Source organism: Struthio camelus, chromosome 7 (genome assembly GCF_040807025.1).
Source record: "Struthio camelus isolate bStrCam1 chromosome 7, bStrCam1.hap1, whole genome shotgun sequence".
NCBI lineage: Eukaryota > Metazoa > Chordata > Aves > Struthioniformes > Struthionidae > Struthio > Struthio camelus.
In genome coordinates, this window is record NC_090948.1 from 43,773,654 (window position 1) to 43,790,616 (window position 16,963).

General features: G+C 44.8%; 1 protein-coding gene across 3 annotated transcripts in view; it reads left to right on the plus strand.

The window, feature by feature from the left end:
• TUBGCP2 (tubulin gamma complex component 2) overlaps window positions 1-16,963 on the plus strand; it is a 41,535-nt gene that overhangs the window by 19,762 nt on the left and 4,810 nt on the right. For all 3 annotated transcript variants that reach the window (XM_068951136.1, XM_009683200.2, XM_009683199.2), the window contains 7 exons: window positions 2,118-2,298; window positions 3,009-3,181; window positions 4,591-4,719; window positions 6,198-6,318; window positions 8,681-8,824; window positions 9,546-9,674; window positions 10,562-10,725. In XM_068951136.1, coding sequence (XP_068807237.1) covers window positions 2,118-2,298; window positions 3,009-3,181; window positions 4,591-4,719; window positions 6,198-6,318; window positions 8,681-8,824; window positions 9,546-9,674; window positions 10,562-10,725 — 1,041 coding nt within the window. The remainder of the gene's footprint in view (window positions 1-2,117; window positions 2,299-3,008; window positions 3,182-4,590; window positions 4,720-6,197; window positions 6,319-8,680; window positions 8,825-9,545; window positions 9,675-10,561; window positions 10,726-16,963) is intronic.

Sequence of the window (16,963 nt, forward strand, 5' to 3'; positions counted from 1 at the left end):
ATTTTAAGGTTAGCTTTTTTCTCCATGGGATATTATTATTGAGTTATCTCCGTTTCCATTAGAAATGTTGGCCGGCAAAAAATAAGGTTTGGTTTTTTTGCTGAGGAAAAAAATAGTGTAGAATCATAGAAATATTGGGTGAAAGGGACATCAGTTTCCCTATGTAAATCAAGCTTTTAGTTTGTTATTATCTTCAGAAAATGGTAAAAAAAAGGGAACCTAAATATCCAGAACACCAAGACAGCAGCAAATAGGTAGAAAATTGCAATTGATAGCTGTCTATAAGGTAGTTTGCAAGTGGGCTGTGACCTGGTACTAGAGATTCTGCTTCAAACCAGTCACACACGGTGTGAAAGAAAGTGATCTGAGCTTCATGGAACAAACTTTCTAAGGAACTTGCAAGAGAAGATGCCTGTTGGGAGACATAAGCTGTAACAGTAATGGCAACTGAAGTGAATGTGGCTAGCAGGCCGAGCGAGGTGGCTTTGGGCCTGCTTTTTGCTAGGCCTGAAGAAGTTGTAGCCACAACAGAAGTATCTGCTCCAAAACTGGGAACACAGTAGTTCCAGCTGAGCTAGTGGGATAACAGGCTGAATGGAGGAGTTGAATAGAGGCTGTGGGAAAATCTGAAGATCCGTGTTTCACTCCTTTGAAACTGATACCTGCCTTCCTAGCCTGTGCAAGCCACCAGACATGTCCTGTTTCATAACAGGTCATGAAAGCCACCTGAGACATGCCAATCATTAAGAAGATTCTATGTAGCCTGTATCTGTCATCTCTCCAAACACCCTTTCCTTTAATAGGACTATTGAAAGGATACTGGTTTCCAAGTTCTAACAGCGTCTGCCCTCTGCTGGGCGTGGGTAGCACAGTATAGTTTCAGCTTAAGCTGTTGCTCAGCCTCTCCAGCTGGGATTGATGTCTATGACCTCCTTACCTTAGAAATAGGCTTCTCTGCTGGATCTTTCAGCAGCTGTCCTATATATATATATCGTCTGTTGGGGGGCAGCAGCTGGTTGAGCTTCCAGTGAGTTTTGAAGATTGAGATGGTATGGCTGTGATGAAATCACAGAGAAATGTGACAGATAACCACTTCTGATCAGTAAAATGAGAGTATTGACTCTCTCCCTTCAATACCTATTTCACACCATCACAGAAATCTTGGTTGGAAGGGGTCTTTGCAGGTCTCTAGTTTGATCTCCTGCTTGAAATGTGATTATTGCCAACACTACTAGATCAGGTTTTTATTTAGGTTCTCACTGAGTGACCAGAGGCTTTGGGATGTGTCCACAGCAAGTATCTTGCTTCCCTGCCTGTCTTCTCTCCTCAGTTAACCACTGACATTGTCGGAACTTCCTTGTGGCTGCGGAAACTATCTTCGTTCAAGAGAGTAATGACAGGGAAACTGAGGGGCTGAGCGCTATCCCAACCTAGCAGTGATCAGCAGTCTGCAACCACTTAGTTTTATGGCTGCGCTGATCTCATTTTTGCTCTGAAAACTGCAGGTATCATTTGTGATCTTTGACCAGATGCTATTTTCATCCTTCAACTTTTCTGCGAGCTGTTTCAAGCTCCTGGTCCACTGCAGTTCACTCTACTTCATGCCAACTGAAGACTGAAGTTGACACAGCATGTTGCAGCAAAAGTCAACACAGATACCTGGGATACTTCAAAAATCAATACAGATACTTGTTCATTCACAAGAGACCAAGATCCTACTCTGAACTGGCAACTGCCTCTTGGGTGGACCTTTGCTCCTTGGGAGTTGCTTTATTGTTCAGGATAGCAGTATGATCCTTTGCTCAGCAGTGCAGTGCGTGTTTTTTTTTTTCTTAAGGTACATTTTTAAAGGAAAAAAAGAACAGCAGCAGCCCTGATCTGACTGCGCGAAAGCATCCTGACTTTGAGATTATGGAGGAAGAGGGGGCATGTATAAAAGATTAGGATCCAAATGGGTTATTTATCCTGTGTGTTTTGTGTAAAGAGAGGAATATTTTGTGATCAAAACCAGCAGGCTGGCTGGATTGATTGCTTTTGTTCCTGTAGGTTTAGTATTATGCATGGATACACTTGGTCTTTAAATACTTAATGAATTGTCTCTTCATTTTATGGAGCAGATCTATAAAGCACTATTTCCTGATGGATCAAGGGGACTTTTTTGTTCACTTCATGGATCTCACAGAAGAGGAACTTAAGAAGCCCGTAGACGACATTATACCTACTAGGCTAGAGGCTTTGCTTGAATTAGCCCTGCGAATGAGCACAGCCAACACAGATCCTTTCAAGGACGATTTAAAGGTAAGAGTACGTGCAAGCAGAATATAATTGAATTTGAGCAAAAGGCCTGCTATGTATTGGGAAAATCTGTGTGCCTTTAAGAACTTTCTGAAAGTGCACTGAGAGAAAACAGAGCTGATGACCGTGCTTCTGTAGATCTTCTCTGGGTAAGCTTTTTCATCCAGGTTAGCAACTGGAAGCACACATGCTGGACAAGGGGCTGCATTTTCTTGGTGATATCTGAACACAGAGAAGATGCTTTTGGGTGACATCAGGATGAGATGGAAGCAGTAGCGTGTCCATCATGCTTATTCTCACCTTGGATATCCTCTTCAGAGTACAAGAAAATACCTGATTAGAGGTCCTGCCCATTAGTAATTACTGCAGCTCAGCTGAAAGCCAAGCAAAATGGTCTTCTGCTCCAGTATTTTATGGATATGAAGCTGCCCAGAAGCTATGCCGGGGGAATGTGAGATCTCAATAGACCTGATAGAGGCTGAGGGAAAGGGAAAGCAGTCAGCTGAGTGGTACGTCGCATGCTGGCAGTTAAACGCTTTCCACTGCAGTGGTATTGAGAGCATACCTTTCACTATTGCTTCCTGGGTTGATTTGGTGACTTGGGAGTGACTCTGATAATTTGCAGTTGGCACAGTTGTTCTGTCACACGTCTGTTGTAGTAGTTGTTAAGTACTCTGTGGCTTCATTTTTTCCTGCTCTTCATTTCTTTACAGATTGACTTGATGCCCCATGACCTCATTACGCAGCTCTTGCGAGTTCTGGCCATTGAAACGAAACAGGAGAAGGCCATTATTAGTGCAGATCCCACAGAGCTCACTCTCAGTGGTCTGGAAGCATTTTCCTTTGACTACATTGTTAAGTGGCCTCTGTCCCTTATTATAAACAGGTAATGTATCAACCCGCTGAAGGAAAACAAAGCCCAAGCTTTTGCCTGAGGTTGAAACCTGTTTCCAAAAGCCAAAATACTGGGAAGTCTGTACCTTTCAAGTGACATTATTAGTTTCTAATTAGCAGAAATTGCTTTGGGGTTGTTGAGCTACACTTGCTCTTCTTGTAGACTGCGGATCGTCCTTTCAGTAAAGCCCTACCAGACCATGTCTACGGCATTCAGGCTTCCATTTTAAATGGTAGGAAGACATAGATCTGTTGATGCTTTCTCAAACGGATTGCTGCTTTTCCTTGTGATGAGTTATCTGGTTTTCATTTGTGCATGCCTTCTGAAATATCCCCTGAACCTAGGTGAATATCCCCTAGGTTACATCGTCACTTGACAGTGAACTGTCTTGAGAGGGTATTTATGTAAGAGCCAAACATTTCTCAAATGTGGAGGGCAGAAATAATGCACTTTCTCGCAGCCCTGATCCCAAACTGGAATGATACAGGCTTTTGCTCAAATTGCTGTAGCAAACGATTTTTCATTTGATTGAGTTATGAGAGACTGAATGTTTCATTTTTCTGCAGTGCCTTGCTCCCTGCTTCCCCAGAGAAACACTGGCAGTCCTGCCAATGTGAGCCAGGGCAGCTGAGCCAGGCAGTGTTATGTGAAAAAGGTGACAGATGTTAGTTGTTAAATGCCAACACTTAGTTTAACTCTTAACTTCACTTTAAAGAAACCAGTCAACGCTGTGCGACTTTTCTAATGACACGATCCTTTTGAAACGGTGTCTCTTTCTTAATAGCAAGATGGGTGTATTAGCTCTGATGGTAACTATGGTAGTGAAAACACTATATGGTGAGGTTTCATAAACTGTATTGACTGGAGCTCTGTAGACACCTACGCTGAAGTGTCTGAATGCAGACCTGATCCCAGTCTCGGCAGCTATAAATAAGCATCCCCATCTGCTTCTGACTGTGCGTTGCTGGCAGAGTAACTCTGCCTGTAGCTTAGTTACAGTTTTTCTTTATCTTTCTGGAGAATCCTGGTGAATTGTTTAGGCAATCCTAACAGTCTTAGCACAATGGGGACATGACTGCAGGCTTTCAGCCCTCCCTCCAAGCAGGTGTGAGTGACCTTTTACAAATGTAGCCCAAGAGAATCGGAGATGGAGGCTGGTGATGTACCTGGTGGCAGGAAATACGGAGGAGGGATGCCCTGGAGGGGAATTCTTTGGGACAGTTATGAATGTGATTTTCTTCTTTGGTTTGCATTGTTTCACTGCAGAACTGTGCGTGTCTGAAGGCGTAAGAAACACACTGTGCAAAGTCTCTTTGCTTTTGAGCAGCCTCAGTCTTCACAGCTTCACCTGTCCATCAGAGCAGGACTTAGTCTGAAATGGTTTTCTCCTTTCTTTTCAGGAAAGCACTAACAAGATACCAGATGCTTTTCAGACACATGTTCTATTGCAAACATGTGGAAAGACAGTTATGCAATGTTTGGATCAGCAATAAGACTGCCAAGCAATTCTCCCTGCATTCAGCTAAGTGGTATGGCCTTTTTTCCTGCTGGATCATTTTTCAAGCTTTGGTTTTCCTTGCTACTAGATAGATAGATCGTGACATGAATCGAATCATTTTCATGTGAAACCGATCATTACATGCTTCTGATAGGCTGAGATGTACAACTTTTATATAACCTTTCAGATTTAAGTACAAAGCATCTGCTTGATGAATCTTTGTGCTGCTTGGCTTGTTCCTCTTTATTGGCACAAAGTTTCAAAAAGGAAGAGATGGTCTTTAGGACTAGCTCGTTATACGCTGAACAGTTACAGCAGAGGACATCTGTGCATGCATCATCTTGCTCAGTACTTTAGCATGAGCAAGATTAGTAAGGACCCTGCTAGTTTAAGAGCAACACCCTTCTCTTTTGACCAGACTGTAATGATGCTGCTAGCAAGAACTGGTGACCAGCACACAATTTGGCTAATGTTAAGGGGTTTTGATCTGATAAAAGTTGAATAAGGTAAAGTTGGTGGGCTGTTTTCCTAGAGAATCCTTCTATCTTGTTCCATCTGTGAGGGTGGATTTTCATCTTTGGATCTGTACCCCAGGTGCTGTAGATGCTAGTGTGAAGAGCGAGACAGGTCTCCCAGTACTGCAAAGCAGTACCTTCTGCCTCACCGCTGGCACTTTCTTGTCATGTGGTAGTTTCAGCTGCCTTGGTGCTGACCTCATAAAACATGGCCTTAGTGCTGATTCTCCTGTAATTGTAGAGGTGTTAGTGGATGGGACTTTTGGGGGTCTCCAGTCCAACTTCCTGCTCACAGTAGGACTGTCGCGAGCACTAAGTCAGGGCGGTCATGGTTTTGTCTAGCTGAGTCTTGAAAAGTTTCTAGGGTGGAGATCCCCCTGCTCCCTGGTGACCTGTACCAGTTTGTCGATGTCAGGTTTCAATCTGGTTTCACAGAGCCTAAACCAACTATCGTTGAAAGAGTTTCTTATTTAATCCCACCATTTGATTTTAAATGGGAAATGGTATTACATTCCCTAGATAGCAGATGGTTTGATTAAATTATTTGGATCCCCAGAATGTATTGATGCAATAAACAGAATCTTTTAAAGTGTTCATTTAACAAGTAAATGCTTATAACCCAGAAAGAAACACGAACCATTTATCGTGTTATATTTTGTCCTGTTAACAAATATATGTCTCACTAAATAATTACACTAGTAAAATGGCTTTAATACTGTCCATTTGTAGTTGAGTATAAGCAAACATTCAAAATAATTGTCCCCTGCACAACAGGTTTGGAAAGCTTAACCTAGTAATTGAGGGAAAGCCATTTAAATATATTGAAAATAATCAGCGATGGTTTGCATTAAATTTACAGTCCCTCTCACACTGCAGCCGTGAATTTGCTAGGACAGAAATATTTAGCTGTGCTTTGCTTCACTGTGTAAGTTTGGTGATAGTTCTCAGTGGCATTTGCTATCCCTGAGTTGTGTGGGTGTAATATCTCCCCTAGGTTTGCTGGTGCTTTCACACTGCGGCAGCGGATGCTGAATTTTGTACAGAATATTCAGTATTACATGATGTTTGAAGTGATGGAGCCAACATGGCACATTCTTGAGAAGAACCTGAAATTGGTGAGTGTGTGGTGGAACAAAAATCTTACTTCTTAGGGTGACTAGTCCAAATGTGGGTCCCTGCTGCAGGTGGGAAAGGCGGGAGAGCTTTTCTGCTCTTGCAGTGTTTGGGAGAGGCTAAGCTCACTTCCCACTGCTTTTTGTGCCTGACAAGGATGTAACTGGACAAAATATGTCTGGTAACCATTTTGATCCCTTTCATGGAGATGGAGTGTTCTGAGCTGTGGGTTTTCCTGGGTGTATAACAGACTGTTCCTAGTTCACTAGTCCACATCAGTGACTTCTTCAGAAGGTACCTTTTGCCCTAGATGTAGGCTGTCTGCTCCATGTGACATAGCATCTGTCTCCCCTTGTTCCTGTATGGTCCCAACGTATAATACTTTCATCCTCTGTTCAGAAGAGACCATCCCCTGGTTCTGTTTTTTTTCTAGATTGTTTTTCTTTTTGCAAAGACTTTCTTCTAAAGGTTCCTCTCTTTCTAGCCTCTTTACCATTGAGTCACTGTGCTCCTTCAGAGGCATAGAGGCCACCCGACCCTCTTGGAGCATTATCCTTTCAGCTCCAAGAAGCAAGTCTTCAATTTGTGCTTTCTCTCAGAGGCCTCAGAGAAGCCCATTCCCAAGCAACCTCTGCAAACTAAACATTTCAGATAACCCAAGCAGGCAGAGTTTTCCCTTCCTGTATAACAGCTGTGAGCTCCGGCATCTTTAACCTGGCAGAGATGTTGAGATAGCAAGTGCAAAGTGACTTTGCTGGCACTGGGGAAAGATGTTTCCATTGCTGCCCTCTGTTGTGTGGCCAGGGGGAGGTCTGTCCATGTCTTCACCAGACGCTTCCTCATTTCTGAAGCCTCGAGGATTGCTGCAATCTTTGGTAGAGTATTTCTGTCATGTTCTGTACATGAAGGGGTGCTCTAGGTAATAATATAGTAGTACTGATTCCAAGCTGCCCGTAGTATGAATATGCATACAAGTTGTCACTTCAAACAGAGGAAGTTTTTTTGCAAGTGAGCAAAGTTCTTTAAGACATACTCCAAATGTATGTTTGGTTCCCGTCCTCCTTAGAATCCTTCAGGGCTTTTAAATCTCTGGGAAGGAGGACCTGGAGCATGCCCTCTACCAGGGCTGTAACAGGAGAAGTCTAACCACAGGCAATGTTGCAATATAGTAACCCACAAAGTGAACATCTCAGCACTGCCAGCTAAGTCAACTGTCTGTTTCAGCAATCACTTTTTTGCACAGTGTTTTAAAACTGCTCAGCAGGGGTGAGATATCCACAGCTTCTGGCTGAAATCTTCCTTGATTTAAATAAAAGCATCATTTCTTCACAAACAGAGCATGCAGAACTGGCTCTTTACCCTCCTTAGGCAATGGACTGGGGTAGTTTTTCCACTCATTTACATTTTAGGACAGAAAAGGATGATCCTTACCAGTGTGATGCAGTGCCTTATGCCACTTTTTCCTTTGTGAGAGTTCTTTCTTGTGAACTTCCACTTGAAGCTGTGCTGCCCTCTTTCTAAAAATACAACTAGTATCTTCATCTTCACAACATCTTTGCCTTCATCAGCACAACTACTGTCTTCATCACATCGAGAGCAGCATTTATCCCTGTTCTGTACTCCTTGTTGGAAAGTTATGTATGTTTGTTTGTTTGATCACTGTTCCTGATGAAGCCGAGCCTTGGGAATTTTAGTCCTATGGCTCTTTCCTAAGCTTGACTTGTACTCTCAGCCTGTGCACATCCCACAAAATTATAGAGTGGGAGGATTTTTTTATCTAACCTTGTTTAAAACTTAGGACTGAAACAGTCCATTGAAGTGACAGAGATGGACTAAAATTTTACAGGACCCTTCAAAAGTAACATTTCCCAATTCTTCATTTTGTTAACTTGCATGTTTTAAGCCCTGTAAGCGTACCGACCTTTCAGGTTCTCTGATTTCATTTCCTCTTTTCCATTCGTTGTACCTGACTTTACTGAGATCAAAAAGATGATGATAGGTGGGCTTCAGGGAGTGGGCATGACGAGCAGATTTAAAGCCAAATGATCATAAAACAGGTAACTCTATTCTGAGCCTCATTGCCAAGGGAAGGTTTGGATGTTTGAAGTAATTTGATTGAAAAGGTGATGTGACAAATCAAAGATGAAAAGCCTGTGAAAGGCTGTTGAATACAGTAATGCAAATACAGTTTCCAGCTCAGGAGGTTTCTGGAAGCTGGAAGGTGTATAAGAAGTACCTCTACATGCCCTAGGGCATCTCCTACAGGTCGCTGTCAGGGACAGAATGCTGGGTTAGAGCTTTGGTCCAGTACAGCACAGCAGCCCCTGTGTGTCCATTTTGCATTGTTGTGTTATCCTGTAACAGGCTTCTAATATTGATGATGTCTTGAGCCACCACACAAGCTTCCTGGATAACTGCCTGAAGGACTGCATGCTAACCAACCCAGAGCTGCTGAAGATCTTCTCCAAGCTGATGTCTGTCTGTGTCATGTTCACAAACTGTATGCAGGTGTGTACAGCATCCCCGTATTTTTCTGCAGTAATGCCCTTCTGACTGTCCCTTCTTTCAGATTGACACCTCTTGTCCTCAATACACTTGGAAGAGCTTCTGTGGAGGTATGAGGGTGACTGAGCACTGGAATAGGTTACCCAGAGAGGTTGTAGAGTCTCCAGCCCTGGAGATGTTCAAAAGCTGTCCAGACGCAATCCTGGGTGACCCTGCTTGAGCCGGGGGGTTGGACTAGATGATCTCCAGAGGTCCCTTCCAACCTCAACCATTCTGTGATTCAGCCAACAGGAATTATGAGCTTGACCACTTAGATCCACACCCTTTCTCCAAAGTGTTTTTTGAGGCATCTCCTCTTCTAGGCGCCACTTTGTCAGTGTTGGGATCAGGTTCAGATGAACTTCAGCCAGTCCTGCAGCAGAATTTGAGGTGTGAGTTGTAGGGCCTTTAGTTTTTGGCATGATCTTGTGAGGACCAGGTTAGGACTGGTAGGACTCGTGGAGACCGATCTCCTTTGTCAGGCTCTAATCAGTGTCTCAGGGAGCCCATAGCCAAACGTTCCATTGGGTTAAGTGAGGTTTGTCTATTAACATTTTAAATCTAATCTCAGAATTAGCTTTCGTGGTGATTAGCTCATTGCAGGGCCAGCAGAATCAAGTCAGTCTCTTGCTTTGTCATAATGATAAAAATGGGCTCTGATTTTCCCACCCACTGCTGTTCCTAGAGGTTCACCCAGAGCATGAAGCTGGATAATGAAATGGACCGGCTCACCTTAGAGCATGGCACAATGCTGGGCCCACCGACAGAGGAGGAGCGTGCTGAAGAGACTGCAAAGAAGAAGCTGACTAGCAAGGTGCCACACTGGGTGGACGGCTGGGCCCTTTCTTTTCTGAATGTTGCCTGGGGTTTCAGTCTGGTCGGGATGGCTGTTTTACCTCCTAGGGACTGACCTATCTGGTCTCCAGGGCACCTCTGGCCCCAAAAGCAGTATCTTTACAGAGTCGTGGACAATTTTTGAGGGCAGTGTAGAGCTGATGCTACTCTCAAAAGTCTGCTTTTAAGACCCTCTCTTCCAAAGCACTCATTGCTCTCATTTTTAAGTTCTTAGCAGTATTTTCAGCTATGCGATGGGTATCTACACATAGGCTTTCTGCGACTCAAGAACTTTCCAATTTCCCTAATGTTTTATGATGGGTGAGCCAATTAGCAGCAGACTATGACTCCTTCCAGACTATCCCTTTCATGACTGGACAATTTGCCTTGCTCATATTTTCCCCTCTCTAGATGTGTACTTAATAAGCAAATTGTTTTGTGTGCTTTGCTGTTAGTAGGCTGCCTCCTATTTGCTGGAGCCTCATTCTCCACTTTGTCAGACAGCCTCTGGGGCAATCCCGCAGCCAGGCAATCAGGGTACTCCAGAGGTTACAGCCTGCTTTAGGGGACACTCTCTTTCTCTTTGCTAACTTTTCCTACTGCTTGAAAACAAGCAACAGCAGCATATATATAAAGATAACTCCACTCTGCTAGGATGTACTTTTTGGGGTTCTCCCAGATAGGCAGGGCAAGGCTTTTAACTGCCCAGGACCTTGCAGTTGTTTCGAAAAATGTATTTCGTGGCTAAACAATTGTCAAGTTTTATGGCAGTATTTTTGTGCAGGTCTGGAAAAAGAGGAGGAATTATTGCATCTCTCTGGCAACTGTGAATCAACACATGGGGCCACTCTTACTTTCTTTTAACAGCTTTTAGCAGAGCATGCCGACAACCTCCACCTGACGTCTGGCTTTGAGGCAACTATCAACAAATTTGATAGCAATTTCTCAACGCACCTCCTGGACCTGTTGGACAAACTGAGTGTTTACAGCACTAACGACTGTGAGCACAGCATGCTCAACATCATCTACAGGTGAGCCAGTAGTTTTCTCTCAGTAATTTCCTCTCCTGTATTACTCAACTCAGGAGGAATGATTGCTATTTATAACTGTGCATGTCTACCCCATCAATGAACGCACGGAAGTAACAAGAAGCATTGCTTTGCATTTCAGCCCATGGCATTAAAAAAAACCCAATTATTTGAATTAGGTGAAATTTGTCTATTAGTGTTGTAAATCTAATCCAAGAGTTAGTCTGTCTGTGTAGACAGACTTTTCCTGAATAACTTATTCAGAATACAGTATAAATAATCCAGGATGAGAGAACCGTGCAAAGGATTCATCAGAAATGGCTGGGTTTTTTTAAATTCACATCTTGCACTTATTTAAATAAGCATCTGTTAATATCTTTAATACTTATCAGCCTTTTAGGAATCAAAATTACTCAAGTAGTGTCTAGAAGTCCAGTACACAGGATTTTCTAACAAGTATACTGTAAGAATCAAGAGATCTAGGATTTGCTGCTACTCAATAACCTCTGTGTTTCTTTTTCAATAAAATGGGGAGCACAAGAACTTCTTTGAAATGATTCATATTTATCTATGAAAAGTTGCTATAAAAATGCTACATATTAGCATTGTTGGGCTTTTTAAGATCTATGTTATACTGTGGTGTAGCATGAAGGGACCTACCTTGGTATTTCTAGCTTTGATGAGCCACAGATAATGCTCTAGGACCATTATCTCCAATTGAGCAAGCGTGCTGCGCAAACACAATGCTTCTCGCTCTGTGATCCTGCTACCAGCACTTTATGAGAAAAACTGAACTAATTGCAACTATGGAGTTTGCTGCTGGTAGCAGCATTTGGTATTTGTGACTGGGATATGTTTTTCAATAGTTAAACACCAGTAAAACGTAGCAGCCTGCAGAATGGAAATGCTCACCTGAGGCAGGCACATGACTGCAGAAGAAGGAGGCAAATGAGGGTCAGGAATTGACATCTCAAGAGTCACGTTGGTGGAAGTCATGTGTTAGAGCTGTTGGACAGTAACCATCCCACACCTGGCAAAGGTTATAACATGTCAGAATTGGTTCTTGCAGACTGTTAGGCATGTATGAGAAACACAATTTCTTTTTATGATTACTTATTTTTTCCAGTGAGAGGCTTGATATATATTGCATATAGGCATAATTTATATGGTAAGAGTTTACGGTATCTAAAATATTTAAAGACTAATTCTTTTTAAGTGCTCATTCTATGTTTGTACACATAATAAACACACTAGTACTGTTACTGTGCGTGTGAGCCCAGGACACTCAAGACTGACCTTTTTTATCATTGGTGTCAGCTAGGCACACAGAACAAAGCTGTCTTAACCATCCATTAGTTTCTTGGTGCTGTCTGTAAGTCAGTGTGTAGCCTTATTTTCATGTGTAAGCAATTGTAAAGAATTCTTACAGGACTTGCTAGAAAGTAAGGTCCTTTTCAGGTGTTGATTGTTTCCTTTCATCTTTTTCTGAGGAAAGCCACTTGGTTTACCAAGGAGATATTCCCCAGTTTTAAGAATATTTTCCATCTAAATTTGTAATGCTTTCAATGGTATGTATGCTGGAGTCTGCCATTGGTGGTATGTCATCTTGTTCATAAATGTGCCTGATAAGTTGGTAATCAGATGAAATTTCTTTTTGCCCTTGTTGCTGTAGGGATTCATGTCTCAATCTCTTTTATATTTAGTGCAGAACATACCAGGTCCTTATTTACTTCTTCTTAACCGTATAGGAATATATAGGGATAAACAGTACTTTGACCAGTCTCCTAACTGTGCTTCGTCCTGTCTCCTGTTTTCTTCAAGTATAATCTTATTGTTCTCTGCTTTATTTGGACTTTGTGAACTGGTCAGTCCCATCTTCAGCTTAATCTTCAGGAATCACAGAATCACTGAATAGTTGAGTTTGGAAAGGACCTCTGGGCCTCTGGTCCAAAGCCCCTGCTCAGGCATACTCAGCTAGAACAGGTTGCCCTGGCCGTGTCCAGTCGGGTTTTGAATATCTCCAAGGATGGAAACTCCACAACCTCTCTGGGCAACCTGTTCCAGTGTTTGGCTACCTTCACAGCGAAGAATTGTTTTCTTAAGTTCAGGTGGAAGTTCCTGTGTTTCAGTTTGTGCCCATTGCCTCTTGTCCTGTCGCTGGGCACCACGGAGAAGAGTCTGGCCCCATCTTTTCCACACTCTCCCATCAGATATTTATAAGCATTGATAAGATTCCTCCTGAGTGTTCTCTTCTCCAGGCTAAACAAGTCAGCTCTCTCAGCCTTTTCTCATATGAGAGATGTTCCAGCACCTTAATCATCCTTATGTCCCTTTTCTGGACTCGCTCCAGTACATCACAGAATCACAGAATCGTTTAGGTTGGAAGGCACCTCTGGAGATCATCTAGTCCAACCTCCCTGCTCAAGCAGGGTCACCTAGAGCATCTTGCCCAGGATCACATCCAGACGGGTTTTGAATATCTCCAGCGAAGGAGACTCCACCACCTCTCTGGGCAACCTGCTCCAGTGCTCTGTCACCCTCACAGGGAAGAAGTTCTTTCTCAGGTTCAGATGGAACTTCCTGTGGTTCAGTTTCTGCCCGTTGCCTCTTGTCCTCTTGCTGGGCACCACGGAGAAGAGGCTGGCCTCATCCTCTTGACACTCCCCCTTCAGATACTTGTACACGTTGATGAGATCGCCTCTCAATCTTCTCTTCTCCAGGCTGAACAGGCCCAGCTCTTGCAGTCTTTCTTCAGAGGAGAGCTGCTCCAGCCCTCTAATCATCTTGGTAGCCCTCCGCTGGACTCTCTCCAGGAGTGCCATGTCTCTCTTGTCCTGGGGAGCCCAGAACTGGACACAGGACTCCAGGTGAGGCCTCCCCAGGGCTGAGGAGAGGGGCAGGATCACCTCCCTCCACCTGCTGGCAACACTCTGCCTAATGCACCCCAGGAGACCATTGGCCTTCTTGGCCACAAGGGCACACTGCTGGCTCATGTTTAACTTGTTATCCACCAGCACTCCCAGGTCCTTCTCGGCAGAGCTACTTTCCAGCAGGTCAACCCCCAGCCTGTCCTGGTGCATGGGGTTATTCCTGCCTAGGTGCAGGACCTTGCACTTGCCTTTGTTGAACTTCAGGAGGTTCCTCTCGGCCCACCTCTCCAGCCTGTCCAGGCCCCTCTGAATGGCAGCACAGTCTTCTGGTGTGTTAGCCTCTCCCCCCAGTTTAGTATCATCAGCAGACTTGCTGAGGGTGCACTCTGGGCCTTCATCCAGGTGATCGATGACTCCATTGAACAAGACTGGACCCATGACTGACCCCTGGGGGACACCACTAGCCACAGGCCTCCAACTTGACTCTGCGCCACTCACCACAACCCTCTGAGCTCGGCCATCCAGCCAGTTCTCAAGCCACCTCACCGTCCACTCATCTAGCCCACACCTCCTGAGCTTACCTGGGAGGATGTGATGGGAGACAGTGTCCAAAGCCTTGCTGAAGTCCAGGGAGACAACATCCACTGCTCTCCCCTCATCTACCCAGCCAGTCATTCCGTCATAGAAGGCTATCAGACTGGTCAAGCATGATTTCCCTTGGGTGAAGCCATGCTGACTACTCCTGATCACCTTCTTGTCCTCCAGATGCTTAGTGAGGACCTCCAGGAGGAGCCGTTCCATCACCTTTCCAGGGCTGGAGGGGAGGCTGAGAGGCCTGTAGTTTCCTGGCTCCTCCTTCTTGCCCTTTTGGAAGACTGGCGTGACATTGGCTTTCTTCCAGTCCTCAGGCCCCTCTCCTGATCTCCAGGACCTTTCCAAGAGGATGGAGAGTGGCCTAGCGATAACATCCGCCAGCTCCCTCAGCACTCGTGGGTGCATCCCATCGGGGCCCATGAATTTGTGGATGTCAAGTTTGGACAAAAGATCTCTAACCTGATCCTCCTCGACCAAGGGAGAGTCTTCCTTTCTCCAGCTAATCATCCATGTCTTTCTTGTCCTGGGGAGCCCGGAATTGGACACAGCACTCCAGGTGTGGCCTCAGCAGGGCTGAGTAGAGGAGAAGGTTCACCTCCCTCAGACTGCTGGCAACACTCTTACTCATGCAGCCCAGGATCCCCTTGGCCTTCTTGGCCACAAGGCCACATTGCTGGTCCATGGTCAACTTGTGCACCAGGACCACCAGGTCGTTCTCTGCAAAGCTGCTTTCCAGCAGGTTGGCCCCCATCCTGTCCTGGGGCATGGCATTATTCCTCCCTAAGTGCAGGACTTCGCACTTTCCCTATTGAACTTCTTGAAGTTCCTGTCTGCCCATTTCTCCAGCTTGTCAAGGTCCCTCTGAATGGCAGCACACCCATCTGGTGTGTCAGCCCCTCCTCCCAGTTTTATATCATCTGTGAGCTTGCTGAGGTTATATTCAGTCCCATTATCCAGGTCGTTAATGAAGATGTTAAACGATATTGACCCCTTGGGTATCGACTCCTGGAGGACACCACTAGTCAATGATCTCCAGCTGTACTTTGTGCTGTTGATCACAACTTTCTGAGCCCGGCAGTTCAGCCAGTTTTCAGACCACCTAGCTTTCCATTTCTCTAGCCTGCACTTCATCTGCTTATCTAGGAGGATGTTACAGCAGACAGTGTCACAAGCCTTACTAAAGTCATAGTAAACGGCATCCACTGCTCTCCCCTCATCCACCAAGCCAGTTATCTTGCTATAGAAGGCTGTCAGGTTGGTTAAGCATGATTTCCCCTTTGTAAATCCATGCTGACTACACCTTCCTGTCCTTCACTTGTCTTGAAGTGGTGTTGAGGATTAGTTGCTCAATCACTTTCCCAACGATCGAGGTGAGGCTGACCGGTATGTAGTTCCCCAGATCCCCCTCCTTGCTCTTCTTGAAGATAGGGGTGACATTAATTTTCTTCTAGTCCTCAGGAACTTTCCCCCATCAGAGTGACCTTTCAAAAATAACCCGAGAGTGGCCTTGCAGTAACGTCGGCCAGCTCCCTCAGTACTCATTGGTGCATCCTGTCAGGTCCCACACGCTTGTGTACGTCCAGTGTGTTTAAGGGTTCCCTTAGCTGATCCTCCTCCACGAGGGTAAGTCTTCCTTGCTCCAGACTTCCCCCCTTGTCTCAGGGGCCTGGGATTCCTAAAGGCTGGTCTTAGCACTAAAGACTAAGGCTAGGAAAGCATTTGGTACCTTTACGTTTTCTGTGTCCTTTGTTACCAGGGACCCTGCCACACTTAGCAGTGGGCTAGCCTTCCTTTTGCTTATGTATTTGCAGAAGCCCTTCATGTTGCTCTTAACATCCCTTGCCAGTTTCAATTCCAGCTGAGTTTTAGCTTTCCTAACCCCATCTCTGCATGCTCAGACAGTGTCCGTATTCCTCCTGGGTCACCTGCCCCTGCTTCTCCCTCCATGGGAGGAGGTGGCCTCCCCTGAATATAGAGAGAAAAAAGGTTTCAAGAATGTCTTCTGAAGTAGGTTGTTGTCCCTGCCTCGTACCATGGCTCTTTAAGCTTTCAATTTCCTTTTCTAAAAGTATCTGACAGTGCTTTCCAGGATTCCTGGCACCAGTTCTGTTCTGTGAAGAGTTCCAGCAGGAAACTGAGCTTTCAGTTGTCCTTTACTTCTCCTGAGAAATTCCTGACCAGCAGCTACCATACATTTACACTGACCTCCTTGGTTGGCACCAGTCTACCTGAGATGTGGTCACAGAACTGAGACCAAAGATAAACACTGAAACCTTTCTTTCCTGTTACCATTGGTGCTTCCAGGAGTGGAGTCTAGCCTACCAACTCCCATATAAAGAATTACATGTTTTTCTTCTTTTTTGGATTGCATTTGTCATGAAAGGGAGGAGAGTGGTAGTTGCAGACATCTGAAAGGAGATGCAATGGCACAGGACTGCTTGTTGCTCTGAACTCTGCTGCTTCTTTCCCCTGTCAGGGTTAGAGCTTGTCTTCCTACCACCAGAACCGCCCAAGCTAGTTGATACTCAGCCCCTGAAATGGGAAGGTGGGTGAAGACCCCTCCTCCCTACTCCCAATAAACCTGATTCAGTCCACTTCTGAAGTGACCGGAGGCTGAAGTCTCCTTTTCATCTTGAAAACTCTACAGAGACTTCTCTGTGGCTGTGAGGGGAGGTCCCAGCTGTTCAAGTGATTGCTATTCCTTTTGGGACGAACCAGAACAACTAAGTCTGCAGAGCCTTTTAGAAAATGATGATGCAACTTATCAAGGTCTTCTG